This window comes from Anomaloglossus baeobatrachus, chromosome 8, assembly GCF_048569485.1.
Source record: "Anomaloglossus baeobatrachus isolate aAnoBae1 chromosome 8, aAnoBae1.hap1, whole genome shotgun sequence".
Taxonomy (NCBI): domain Eukaryota; kingdom Metazoa; phylum Chordata; class Amphibia; order Anura; family Aromobatidae; genus Anomaloglossus; species Anomaloglossus baeobatrachus.
This window is the reverse complement of record NC_134360.1, coordinates 151,767,513-151,782,464: the sequence shown is the minus strand read 5'-3', so window position 1 is coordinate 151,782,464 and position 14,952 is coordinate 151,767,513. Positions and strand designations below refer to the sequence as shown.

General features: G+C 45.3%; 1 protein-coding gene across 1 annotated transcript in view; it reads right to left on the bottom strand.

Annotated features, from left to right (window-relative positions):
- LOC142250052 (coagulation factor XIII B chain-like) overlaps positions 1–13,218 on the bottom strand; it is an 86,547-nt gene extending 73,329 nt beyond the window's left edge. The window contains exons 1-2 of the mRNA XM_075322114.1: positions 13,206–13,218; positions 12,889–13,071 (exon numbers count right to left, since the gene is read on the bottom strand). Coding sequence (XP_075178229.1) covers positions 12,889–13,071; positions 13,206–13,218 — 196 coding nt within the window. The remainder of the gene's footprint in view (positions 1–12,888; positions 13,072–13,205) is intronic.
- Between the last annotated feature and the right edge of the window lie 1,734 nt (positions 13,219–14,952).

The window sequence follows — 14,952 nt, the reverse complement described above, 5'->3', positions numbered from 1 at the left end:
GCTGGCCCGCCCCACAAGACGCGCGCGCTTAGGGAAGGAAGACAAGGAAAAAAAAAAAAAAAAATGGCGATCGCCATTATACAAACAGCAGTGATCTGAAGGCGCTGTTCACGCACACTATACACTGAAATGTCATAATAGTGTGAGTCACAGAGTGACTTACACTATTACAGCGGAAAGCCAGCTAGGAATTAGCTGTTTTTTTGCTGCTAGAACCGTTCTCGAACTTTTCTAGAACTATCGAGCTTTTGCAAAAAGCTCGAGTTCTAGTTCGATCTAGAACAGGCCCCAAAATCACTCGAGCCTAGAACTGGAGAACCTCGAACCGCGAACCGCGCTCAACTCTAAAGATCACCCCACATACAGATGTGCAGCAGTCACAGTCACCTGAGTTACAGTCACAGTCACCTGAAGAGTATCATCACGTCATCTCCAGCCCAGAAGTCATTCTACATGTTTGCCATGGAAGAAGATAGCAGCCCTTTGAACACTACTCAGCCAGATTGAACACCTACCGAAAGCACCAGTTGAAGATCAGTGCCCGTATGACATCACTGCTCCCTGACAAAGTCACCATCTCCCGGTGTGCAGTCCTTAATCCTGCTGAACTTCTCCCTCTTCCAAGGAGGGAGTGTCCCACCTCTGACACCTTGGTGGAAGAGGTAGTCGACTCTGGCATAGCTGAAACTCTGGATTCGATACAGTGACGGATACACCTTTGGACCCTGACTTAACTTCTTTGCGGATGGATCAAGATGTGCATCAAGAAGACGGTTCCACATGGGTATGGTTCTGGTAGCAGAAGACGCTGTGCTGATAGAGCAGTCGCTACCCGCATGCCTTTCTGTGAAGAAGCAGATGTATGTGCTCTCGCTGAAGCCTGCAAGATGGCAGCCAGCATCTACTCTGTATGGAAGACAAGAGACTTGATCACTGCCAATGGAACTGTACATCGCCATGAGGCCATAGAAGAACGGATGGAAGCTTTGCTATTGCCAGACAGAGTCGCGGTGAGCAGGGTTCAGGCCTACATTGGAGGAGTCAAGGGAAGCAGTATGAAGTGCCCTCACTGACAGAACATCCAAAGAAGCCCCAAGACCACTCACCAAAGAAACAGTCAGTCAATCTGTGCTTTTAAATGACCCCGATGTGAAGAAGAAAGGAAAGATGGAAAGTCTGGAGAAAACATTATCCTGACCCTAGAAGAGCAAGTCTCAGAAGAAGAAGAGGACTGATATAGGGTACAGCTGTGGGCTCCCGGAGACCATGGAAAGTGGCTAGTGACCTGCTTTCACTGCCAGCCAGAGATATGGCAGGCCTTAGACACAGAACTGACTTTACACACCCCATACCAGCCACAGAATAGAAGGAAGGTTGGGAAGATGGGGCAGTGTAGAAGGCAAGGGCATGAGAGTCTTCCCCTTGAATTGTTCAGTGTCAGACACACCCCAGCAGGGACCACTAGGTTGAGACCCTATGAAATCCTGTTTAGAAGTAGCGCCAAATACTTCAACTAAGCTTGTTGTTTGTTTAAACATTTGCCTAATATACATTTTTGAGTTTTCTCCTCCAGATCCAACCAGATCTAGATTTTCCTCTCTTTTCTTTTTCTCTCTCTCCTCTTTTCCCCTCTCTTTTCTCAATCTTTCTCTCTCTTCCTCTCTTCTCAATCTTTCTCTCTCTCTCTCTCTTCCTCTCTCTTCTCTCACTCTTTTTCTTTCGGACGAAGATCCATGCATTCCACTACAAAGAGATGTCGGACCTGCCTGAGACCAGGAGATGGCTGTCTTCCCTCTTCTATCCGATACTTTGTGCCAGGACGATGATATCTAAGCATGTGGACCAGAAGACGACTGTGCATCCCACCTTTGATGATGTCCCACCATTACCGCCTGAGGACTGAAAAGCTTGAGACTCTGAGAGAAACCAACCCTGATAAATATTAGCCCATTAGAGGACTACTGCCACGTTCCCCCTTCCTGAATAACGTGTGCCAGCGGAATATAGCCATGAGGACAGTCTAGAGAATACGGTCAGGATCTGGCTTCCTATGCATAGTCTGTTGGGTGGGAAGATTCATCCACAAGGGATGGGGTATCTCGTATGTGAGCGAGGTAACCATCGGCATTAGGACAGATCAATAGACTCGGGAAAAGTAAGGAAAGACTTTTTGGCTATCTCCAAAGGGGGGACTGTTATGGACAAGATTATGAATTATTATGAGTATATCATTGTTACATGGAGATATCCATAAAGAACAGGATTTAAGATGGTGTTTGAACTGTACCCCACATATCTCTTGGCATAAGACTCAGACAGACAGTCTGGGCTATTCTTGTGACCAGTGAATCATGCTGACATTGCTTAATATAAATGAGGAACCAAGCACATTACAGTAAATTGTATATCACAGAATTAGCTGTTCTACTTTATCCAATAGGAGACGTGTTACGTATTCTTGGCACCTAGCCAATAAGCCGGTTATATATACCTGTACAAACTTCCGGAATAAAGGAGTCTTACTTTCTATTCATATCTGAGTATGTCTCTGGTGTGGGTGAAAGATAGTGGTTATGCATGCTACCACGAGTGACTCATAATTTGGACTGCAGACAGTTTAAGAGGGATGCAAGACTGAATGGCATCAACCTAAATTAAGGCCTTATCAACGTGTGTGCGGTGATAATGATTGGGGCGGTAGTGACGGGGTGTGCGGAGATGATGATGGGAGCGGTAGTGCCTACGTGTGTGCGGTGATGATGATGGAGGTGATAGTGCCGAGGTGTGTGTGGGGATGATGATGAGTGCGGTAGTGCTTGCGTTTGTGCGGGGATGATGATGTGTCGGGTAGTGCCGGGGTGTGCGGGGAAGATAAGGAGTGTGGTAGTGCCTGCGTGTGTGCGGGGATGATAATGGGGGCAGTAGTGCCTGTGTGTGTGTCTCTCTCTCGCTCTCTCTCTCTTTCTCTCAGTTTCTCTCTCTCTCTTTCCCTCTCTCTCTTTCTCTCTTTTTTTTTTTTGCACTTATGCATCAGCTGATTGTATAAAAGCCGTTTATAAAATCAGCTGATGTTTCATGTGATTCAGGTCCTTGAACGCCTGACACATCATCTGATCGCTTTGCCTTTCAGCAAACCAATCAGATGATATTGGATCCGGATTGGACTGGATTGGACAACCCAGGAGTACAGCGGAGTGGGGGGGTTCTTTAGTTCAATAAAGATGGAGTCACTATTTGTGTCGTGTTTTATTTCTAATAAAAATATTTTTCTATGTGTTGTTTTTTTTTATTTTTACTAGAAATCCATGGTGGCCATGTCTATTTTGGCGTGAAACCATGAATTTCGGGCTTAGTACCATCTCAGAAAACAAAGCTGGTATTACCCCCTTTATTACCCAGTGAGCCACTGCCATCACGGCCGCTGGACGAGCCGGATATAGTGCCTGGAAATGGTGCTAAGAAACAACGCGTCATTTCCAGAGGTTGCTGTGGGCTGCCAAGAATCCCATCCACCAGCTGCCTGGCTTTACCTGACGGGCAATAAAAATACAGCGGGAGCCCATGCAATTTTTTTTTAACAATTTTTTTAAATAAAAAAAATGTAATGGGCTTACCTGTATTTTGATTGCCAGCCAAGGTAATTCCAGGCAGATGGGGGCAGCAACCCGTAGCTGTCTGCTTTATCTGCGCTGAGAATCAAAAATACCGCAGAGCGCTGCATCATTTTTTTTAATGATTTATTTTTACAGTACTGTGATGTTAGGCAATCAAAATACAAGGAAGCCCATTTTTTTTAGTTATTTAAATAATTAATTAAAAAAAAAATACGTGGGCTCCCACTGCATTTTTTGTATTGGTAGCTAAGGGTAATCCAAGCATCTATTGGCTGCTAACCCCCACTGCTTGGTGTTACCTTCACTGGCAATGGAAAATCCAGGGAAGTATTTTTTATTTATTTTTTTTATTTTTTTGCCAAAAAACTAAAAAAAAAAAAATGACATGAGCTTCGCCATATTTTTGTATGCTAGCCAGGTACAGCAGGCAAGTACGGCTGCCCCCAACCCACAGCTGCCTATTTGTACCCGGCAGTAAACTAAAAATATAGGGAAGCCCTTTTTTTAATTATTTCATGAATTTCATGAAATATTTAAAAAAAAAAAAACATTGGCTTCGCCCCATTTTTGTGTCCATCCTGGTACAACTAGGCAGCTGGGGATTGGAATCCACAGCACAGGTTGCCCCAAGCTTTCTGGGCCCCTCTGCTGTGAATTGCAGTTCACAGCCGCCCCAGAAAATGGCGCTTTCATAGAAGCGCCATCATCTGGTGCTGTATCCAACTCTTCCAGCAGCCCTGTTGCCGGGTGGCTCACTGGGTAATAAAGGGTTAATACTAGCTTTGTTTATTAGCTAGTATTAAGCCAGAGATTCTTACGGGATGATATATTGTGTGATCGCATGAGCGATCGCACCCACCCCCATCGTTTGTGCGTCATGGGCAATTTGTTACCCGTTTCGCACAAAATCATTAACCTCCGTCACACGTACTTACCTCTAGAATGACCTTGCTGTGGGAGGCAAACATCCTCTTCCTGAAGGGGGAGGGACGTTCGGTGTAACAGCGATGTCACTAAGTGGCCGCCCAATAGAAGTGGAGGGGGCGGAGATGAGCGGGACGAACATCCCACCCACCTCCTTCCTTCCGCATTGCTGGCGGGACACAGGTAAGCTGTGTTCGTCGTTCCCGGGGTGTCACACATAGCGATGTGTGCTGCCTCGGGAACGACGAACAACCAGCGCGCAAAAGGAGGAACGACTTTATGAAAATGGATGACGTGTCAACGAGCAACGATAAGGTGAGTATTTTTGCTTGTTCACAGTTGATCGTAGCTCTCACACGCTACGATATCTGAAACGATGCCGGATGTGCGTCACGGAATCCGTGACCCCGACGACATATCGCCTGATATATCGTAGCTTGTGACGCCGCCCGTAATGTCAGGCAAGTTTGACCAGGCCATTAAGAATCTCCATTAAAGGGTTAAAAAAAAGACACCACACAGACAAAAATTACTTTAATAGAAATAAATACACAGACACACTGAGAGACTCCATGTTTATTACTCCCTCTGTCACCCCTCCACGATCCTGGCTGTCTTCTTTCTCCTTCAACTCATGCAGCTCTGCTACATCAGACAGCACTGCATGGGAGAAAGAACGCTGTTTCTTCCCCGTGCAGTCTAATCACTCAGTGAGTGAGCAGAGGCTGCGGGTTGTAAGCGGTGACATCACCGCTGCCACCGTTGCAATAGTAACCTGACAGGCGGGTTACTATAGCAACGGTGATCTCCGATCGCCTGATTCCTGGCGCCGCTATTCACCGGCTGTGGCATCCAGTCCCTGCATGTGGGCTGACTCTGGAAAGAGCGCCGACATGCAGGAACGGGGAGCCAATCACGTGCCCAAGCATCTCGCTGGTACACAGAGATGCTCAAACGAGCACCTCGTACCGGAGAGATGCACTAATAGGACCTAGCATGACGTCATAGCCATGTGACCAGTCTGTAGCCAATGAGATAATACACACGTGGCTGGTCACATGCTATGATGTCACGGAAGGTCCTATCATCAGTGCTGGTTACTGGGACGGCACAGCGATGATGGGAAGGAGAAGCGGCGGAAGACAGTCTGCAGAATGCGTCACGGGACCTGTAAGTATAATGGCAATGTTTAGTAACTGTTTGTGTATATGTATAATGTGTTTGTATGCGTTTGTGTTTGCCTGCCATTGTTTTCAATGGGGTTCGAAGGTGTTCATCGAACGTTCGTCGAACGTTCGACGAACACACCCGCCGTTCGACAAACCAAACTCGAACATTAGGGGGGTGGATCATCTCTAATAACCAGTATTTGTTGTCTGCCAAAATGTGGCTAGCCAACAGTCATGAGAAAGGCAGTGTGACATGATCTATGCCATGTGTCCCAGACTCCGAACTGGAAACCTTTGTGTGTATCTGCTAAGAATACATTGTCTCCCTAAACCTCCTCTCCTCTTCAGGCTCTCTCTCCTCCTCCTGAGGCCATCCAAGCTGGACAGCCCTGAAGCTTGAGTTGTCAATACCTTGGTTACCAACTTCAAAGCATTCCTGTTCTTCATAATCCTCCTCATCCTCATGATGCTGAGCAAAGGTGGCCTGAGCTTGCTGGCCGAGGTTGTGCGGATTACTAGCAACCATTGTGAAGTCTGGATCCACAGACAACTCGGGTGCATGAACACTTTGGTCAGTCAGACCATCCAGAGAGTGTTTCAATAAACAAATTAGTGGAATGGTAATGCTGATAACAGCATCATCACTGCTCACAATGTTGGTACAGTAATCAAAGTTCTCCAAGACCTGACAAATGGCTGCAATCCACACCCACTCGGCAGTGCTTATATCTGGCAGCTGTGTCTGATTGGCATGTTCCAGCTGGAATTGGGATACTGCCCTCTGCTGCTCATGGATCCTGGGCAACATATGATAGGTTGAATTCCATCTCGTAGGGAGGTGACATATTAGGCTGTGACGAGGCAAGTGGAAGCGCTGCTGCAGCACTAGCAGGCCAGCAAAAGAGGGAGATGACTTGGGGAAATAGGGGCTAATACGTCGTACCTTGGTAAGTAGGTCTGGTATCCCAGGGTATTTCTTCAGAAAGTGCTGAACTACTAAATTTACAATGTGGGCCATACAAGGAACGTGTACAAGTTTTCCAAGCTTTAAAGCCGCCACTAGATTACGACCATTATCGCACACTACCATGCCTGGACGGAGGTCCAATGTCGCAAGCCACTTATCTGTCTGCTCAGTTAGTGCTTTTAAAAGCTCAGGTGCCGTGTGCGATTTGTCACTGATGCAGATGAGCTTCAGTAGAGTGTGTTACCGCTTAGCCGACAGTGATGCAGAGATCCCAGCTGGGGAATGAGGTAGACAATTGGACACCATTATATGTTGAGGAGGATGCACAGGAGCCAGATAAAAAGTAGGATGAGGAGGGAGTTGTTGCTGTGTTGGAGGCTACTGAAACTGTGATTGAAGTGGGCCCCGCTATTCTAGGTGTGAGAGCTATATGGGATGTTGCCGGCTCAGACTCTGTACCAGCCGCCACCAGGTTCACCCAGTGTACAGTCAGTGAGATGTCGCGTCCCTGTCCACTTTTACTTGTCCACGTGTCTGTGGTTAAGTGGACCTTCCCTGTTATGGCGTCGGTGAGAGCCCGTTTGATGTTTACGGACGCGTGATTGTGGAGCGCGGGGACGGAACAACGTGAAAAATAGTAGCGGCTAGGCACAGAGTACCGATGTTCTAACACCACCAAAAGGACGCGGAAAACCTCTGTTCCCACAAGCCGATACGGCTACATCTCAATGGCTATCAATCATGCAATGTGTGCAGTTATGGTTTCTGCCCTTGGGTGCGTAACGGGGTATGTTCGCTTCTTTTCCAATGTCTGAGGTAGGGACAACTGAACGGAACGCTGGCACAATAAAGTGGATGTGGTCATTGATGATTGAGTTTGGCCAACATCAGGTTGGGAGAAGGAGGCATCAGCGCCACTTTCTTGCACACCAGTTTGTGAAGCAGGCAACCCAGGGGAAGTGGCAGAGTTTTGAGTCTGGAAATCGTGTTTTTCACCTAGAGCTGTCAAGCACCTAGTGGTGTGCTTGGCTAACATATGGTTTCTCATGCTGGAGGTGCCCAAGCTGGAAGTATTTCTGCCTCTGCTAAGCTTAGTCTGACAGATTTGACAAATGGCAACCGTTTGGTCCGAAGGACTCTTGGAAAAAACTCCCACACAATCGCACCACGGACCCTTGGACTTTGAGATGGCTGAGGTGGTGCACGGACCCTTGGACTCAGATACCTCAGGTGGTGGTGTCATGTGCACAGTTGATTGACCTCTGGCAGTGGTCAAAACCCTATGTCATATAGCCTTTTTGCGGACTATGGGCACATGCTCCTCTGCACTGCTGCTCTTGCAATCCATGCCACCCATTCATGTTGGATCAGTCACCTCATCATCGACCAGGTCGTCTTCAAATTCCTGAAGGTCAACATCTTCGGGAATGGAGGTTTCAGGCTAACCTGAGGGCAACTGTGTTTCTTCATCCTCCAACACTTCCACCTGATTGCCCAGCATGTCACGGCCAACCACATGGCTTTCTTCAGGCCTTGGGTGCATCACTGCACACCATGGCCTCACCTGCGTTGGTGGTGTTGTGTGGTGAGAGGCAAGAAAGGTCAAAGGGTCCCGCAAACAGTTCTTCAGAGTAACCTGCTTTGGTGTCATAGGTTTCCTTAGAATACTGATGTTGTGAGGAAGGAGGCCCAGGCTGAGGATTCGATGGGCCAGTCTCTGGGCTACTCATGTCTGTCTGTATGGACCCTTGGGATTTGCTACTCGACAAGTAACTGGAGGCATTTTCTGCTAGCCAACTCGTTACCTGTTCGCACTGTTCAGGGCACAAGAGTGCTTTCCCATGTGGACAAGAAAATTGGGATATGAAGGCAGAGGTAGATAAAGCAGGAACCTTTTTCTTTGGCTTGATCACACTGCTTGGGCGACCACCACTGTCACTACCACCTCGTCCACCGCCCCTAGCCCATCTTTTTGGTTTGAATATTTGAAGGTGAATACTGTAACGTGACCTTTTGTACAGGCAGTGGAACGACACTGATGCCGGGTTGTTAAGCTTGTGTTAATAGTTTCCCACGTTTGCTGTTTCTGTAAGTCTAAAAACCGCAAGGTACCTTTATTGGACAAACTACCACTTGGAGGAGTCGACAAAGATGTTGTGAATGTCTTTGAGCCCCAAATGAAAACAGGGTTTGACAACATTTTTATTTTAGTATTGGGTTTTGGCACTTAGACTGTGTTTTAGTAGGAGCAGAACACTATGTAGGTTCTGTAAGATATGAAGTCCTCAAAATTGAGCTAGGTTGCTGATAGGAAGGTACTGGCCTTCAGGCAGAAGTAGTGCCACTGACACCAAGTATTAATAATTGTTTGTTAACACTGAGACTATGTTTTAATATGAGGAAGCCACTATCTAAGGAGAGAGAGAAAAAAAAAAGAGAGAGAGAAAAAAAAAAAAGAGAGAGAAAAAAAAAGAGAGAAAAAAGAGAGAGACTGAGAACCAGGCTGGTTTCTGGCCAATCAGGATCCTATTTATCAGCATACCACCGTTCACATGCGTTTGCGTGCTGTTTAGTCAGGATCCAGCGACTTGCAGTATTTGGTCTCAGCTCAAAAACGCTACAAGTGGTGTTTTTGAAAAAAGTAAAAAAACTGAAAGTCGCTGGATCCTGACTAAACCACACGCAAACGCATGTTGACGCGGGTCCATTGCAAATGCATTGAAATGAAAACGCATTTGCACTGGATCAGTTTTTGCGTTAAAACAACGTTTAGCACGCCTGTTAAAAAAATGTAGTGTGAAAGCAGCCTAACAGATGAGCAAATTTAGTTACATCACGTATTGTATTAAATAGATTGAAGTTTTGGCTGAGCACACAATTTTGTCCTTCGCCAAAACTTCAATCTGTGCAGAGAACAAAATCAAAGGAGTCAAAATCAAAATACTGCTAAGATGCAAATCTAATGGTAAGAAAGTCCCTTTCTCTTCCTGTAAGGCCCCCTTCACACGCACGTATCTCCGGTATGTGCTAGGTCTGTTTCCGCATGTACCGGAGACACGGGCACACGTATACCCATTAAAATCAATGGGTTTATGTGCATGCATGTGTCCAGCCATTGGCCCGTGCCTCCGTGTGGAGCAGACGTGAGCGAGTGTGCTCCTTATGGAGGCATGTCCATTTTTCTCCGGCAGCACTGGTGTCATGCGGCCCGCACACGTACCACACGGATGTAGTGTGGATGCGGTCCCACGTGACACGGTCCGGAGAAACACACGTGTCATTGTAAATATAAAAAAAGAAACATACTCACCTCCACCAGCCCTGCAGTCTCTGCTGCGGCTGTAACCTGCATCCAACCACCAGTGAATTTGAACAACGCATCTTCTTCACTGGTGGCCGGAAACAGCGTCAGCGGGGCGTGGCCTGTGCCGGACACTGTCATTCAGCACCACAGACAGCTCCGGAAGAATCAGGTAAAGCGGGGTTTTCCGTTCTCCGTGTGTTATTACGTATAACACACGGAGAATACGCATGTGCCACAAACATGGCACACGGGGATAAACCACCCCTTTAATACGTCCGTGAAAAAACGGTACGTTTTTTTCATGTGCGTGTGAAGGGGGCGAAGGAAAATGCCTTTTTCACGGTTATTTGCTATTTTTTATGTTCTATACATAAAAGGAGATTTAATGTATTTGTTTTTCATGTTATGAATAAGGGAATGTGTTGTCAGAAACACAAAAGTTTTTTAGCTATAGATTTTCTCTCTGTTTTTAAAGTGTTTTCCAATAAAAATAAATATTATATTACTACCTAGCAACCAAAGGAAAACCAACAGGAAGAAGTATGGGATCAATGGCCCGAGTGTATACAGACTTATATAAGTGCATCAAAGTTATACCAACAATAGCATAAAGTGATGGCTGCAGTAAAATTATGGGAATGACCAAAGTAAAAAAAAGTCAAAGAATGAGCGCAATGGCATTGTAGCAATGCCATTATAGCATTTAGCAATGACCCTTTGTGGCTTACCCTCCTTGAGGAATGCGTCAATGATTTCCTTCTGGACATCTGTCAAGTCAGCTGTTTTCCCCATAATTGAGTAGCTTACTGAACCAAACTAAAGGACCATTTTAAACGCTTATGGAGCCTTTGTATGTGTTTTGTGGTAATTATTCTATTTTTTTTAGATAACTTTGACTTGTCATTGGCTGTAAGCCATTATCATCAACATTAACAGAAATAAACACTTGAAAAAGATCACTCTGTTTGTAATGACTATATAATATATGTGTTTCACTTTTTGTATTGAATAACTGAAAAAAATTAACTTTTTAATGAGATTCTATTTTATTGATAAGCACTTGTATGTCACCATCCTGAGCTGCTTTATGGTAAATATGTCTACCATCCTGGTATATATGTCACCGCCTCCTGCCCCCCTTTCTGGTAAATATATCCCCAATCCTGATATTTATATCTCCCTTCCTTTGCACCATCCTGGTAGATATGTCCCCCATTCTGGTATATATGTCTCCCATCCTTGTATATATGTCTCCCATCCTGGTAAATGTGTCCCCATCCTGATAAATTTTCTTCTCACCTTCCCCAGCTTCCACATCACACAGCGTTCCACTCTGTAGCCAGCGCAGTGGCCGGCTGCTGACATGAGTGTGCCTGCTATAGCGACGCATGGCATCACTGCCATGTCCCGCAAATGCCTGACAATGACATTGGCTGCCGGACTCTGTTTAGCCAGCAGCATGTACTACACTGCAAGGACCTAACAGGTTTTTAGGCTTCAATACATTTCAACAATGCATTCCAGCAGAAATACAATGTATTAAAGCTGGAAGTGTGTCCTCGGATACACTTCAAGCTGAGGTAGGCACTAGGGTCGGCAGCCCCCCTCCACCTTTCAAACCCAGTTGCCTTAACAACCTTTGTGACAACGATTGTTATGCCCCTGATAGTAGAAGCTGTGGAAGAAGGGAGCAAAACACCCATGCTCTACTTCTATCACCACCACTGCATCTTCTAACTGTAAAACAAGTTTTTACAGGGGCAAAGGTAGAAGTGTTAAGGAGAATTCCACAGTTTTGGGAAAGATATCTCCTTCTTAACAGTGAATTTCTGCTAAATCTCAGATTGAAGGTCACTGAGTGCCAGTGGTGAAATTCAGACCACACAGATTAGCTGGTAAAAATTCCTTCTCAGTGAAAGTGCACGTGACGTGCTTTTATTATCACAAGCCTTTTTATACAGCAATAATGGGTTAATCTTTTAGTAAAATTCCTAAGTATACCATTGGTTATATTAAAAGCATATGCAAAAACCCTGTGACGTTTATCCATTTTTTGGTAGTTCCCCTCCAGCCCCTCCTGTGTCCCAACTCCATAACTTGCAGAGTTTTTATCACGTAGCACTTTAGCCATGGATCCAAACTTTGTAGCCAGTCATCATCATTATCAGTCTGTTCCTTCTGTTCCCTTGTTTCACAATATCAGCTCCTGACCTTGGTGTAGAAATGCTTACAGTCTCTTGTTACTTATATAGAAAAGAAAGCTTGGTTATAGAAAAGGCATATAGAAAAAAATATATTGGATTTTCACAGTAGAAAAGCACATAGAAAAATATATATTTTATTCTCACAGTAAAATGGCACATAGAAAAATATATTGTATTCTTACAGAAGCACGGAGTGACATTGGCACCCCAAAGCTTCTAGTATTATCACGGGATTACAAATCACCATTAGGGGGCGGCACTTGTGTCACTCACTACTTCTATCACTCTTCACTAATAACAATTGATTTGCAGACTTGTGAATCCTCACATCATTTTCACTGTGCGCTTTGGAAATTCTCTGTTGCAGGTGACAGGAGCAGGCAGTCTCCTGACAGCAAGTATGCTATTTGCATGCTTTCAACCACAGTCTGACTAGGCAGCATCGGCCTCACCAAATATACTTGCATTTATTGAGGCCGCTCCCATCTAGTTGGCACGTGACCACATCTAAGCAAATCACATATTTTCTGTCAGAAATTATATATATATATATATAGATATACACACACACATATACATACACATATATATTCTCTGTGCACATGTGCTACTAACATTATTACAACCTTAACAGTTGTATGATTTCAGTGCCTTCATGATGTTATGATGTTTCTGTACACAGTGTAATAAATGATAATCAACATACCTAGACAAGCTGGTGCTTCTCCCCAGACACCGTTCAAACACCTCACAATCTTCTCTCCTTTAAGAAGGTAAAAATTTGGGCATTTATATTCCACATATTCATTAGATTGATAGCTAGTTTTTCTAATACCAATGGTGTCTCCAAATTGTACAGCTGGTGGTGCACCACACTGCTCCCTGATTCCTGGAAAAGAAGAAAAATTAAGCAAATTAATTAAATGAATATAACAATGGTAAACCAAAGTGCAGAATGTTATTGTTTTCTCTTTAATGCCACATAATTGAACTCAGCCTAACAGAACATAACATCCCATGTACCATGATAGACCATTGTTTCTATTAAATTCTTCCAGAGTAAATGAGGGACTTACAGTAATACGGAGTGTCAAGATGGAAAGCTTGAACATGGGATTCTTGCTCAATACAAAGAACACTACTGCCAAGTCCAACACATTTGAGATGGATGGCGTTAAACTGGAAGTTGTTAAGGATCACTCAAGATGTAGAGATGACACCATAAGTAAATAAGAGACTAGCTATGGGAAAATCAACAATGAAGTCACTGGATAAGATCTTCAAATCGAGTAACATTTCACTGGTGATGAAGACAAAGCTCGCGCATACTCTGGTCTTTTCTGTGATAACATGGATACGAAACCTGGACGACAAAGGAACAAATCAAAAGAAGAACCATCGCCTTTGAAATGTGGTGCTGGAGAAAGATGTTATTAATACCATGGATGGCAAGAAGAAAAACAAATCAATTTTGGAAATAAATCAAGCCAGACATGGCACTCAAATCAATGATCACCAAGCTACAACTTGCTTACTTTGGACACATCATACAAAGAAAGCAATTACAGGAGAATGACATTATGGTAGGAAGAATATATGGAATAAGGGGTGCTTCACACACAGCGAGCTCGCTGCCGAGATCGCTGCTGAGTCACGCTTTTTGTGACGCAGCAGTGACCTCATTAGCGATCTCGCTGTGTGTGACAATGAGCAGCGATCTGGCCCCTGCTGCGAGATCGCTGCTCGTTACACACAGCCCTGGTTCGTTTTCTTCAAAGCCGCTCTCCTGCTGTGACACACAGATCGCTGTGTGTGACAGCAAGAGAGCGACAAATGAAGCGAGCAGGGAGCAGGAGCCGGCGTCTGACAGCTGAGGTAAGCTGTATCCAAGATAAACATCGGGTAACCAAGGTGGTTACCCGATATTTACCTTAGTTACCAGCCTCTGCAGCTCTCACGCTGCCAGTGCCGGCTCCGGCTCTCTGCACATGTAGCTGCTGTACACATCGGGTTAATTAACCCGATGTGTACAGCAGCTAGGAGAGCAAGGAGCCAGCGCTAAGCAGTGTGCGCGGCTCCCTGCTCTCTGCACATGTAGCTGCATTACACATCGGGTTAATTAACCCGATGTGTACTGTAGCTAGGAGAGCAAGGAGCCAGCGCTCAGTGTGCGCGGCTCCCTGCTCCCTGCTCACACTGGTAACTAATGTAAACATCGGGTAACCATACCCGATGTTTACCTTAGTTACCAGTCTCCGCAGCTTCCAGACGGCGGCTCCGTGCAAGCGCAGCGTCGCTTGCACGTCGCTGCTGGCTGGGGGCTGTTCACTGGTCGCTGGTGAGATCTGCCTGTTTGACAGCTCACCAGCGACCATGTAGCGATGCAGCAGCGATCCTGACCAGGTCAGATCGCTGGTCGGATCGCTGCTGCATCGCTAAGTGTGAAGGTACCCTTAGGCAAAAAGGAAGACTAGCAACCAAAGGCTTGATGCTATAAAAAAAAACGGCAGAGAAGACCTTAGTAGACCTATCTAAGTATGCACAAGATCGATCTTCCTACAGAACCATCCAACAAGTTAAATAAAAATAATAAAATAAGTACAGTCGAACCGTGGTTTAAGAGTAACTTGGTTTGAGAACGTCTTACAAGACAAGCAAAGCTTTTTAAAAATGTGTAACTTTGTTTAAGAGAAATGCTTTGCAATAAGAGCAAATTCCCACCATGTATATGACCCGCCCCAGGGCCGTGGGGTACTCGGTTCCGGGTGTT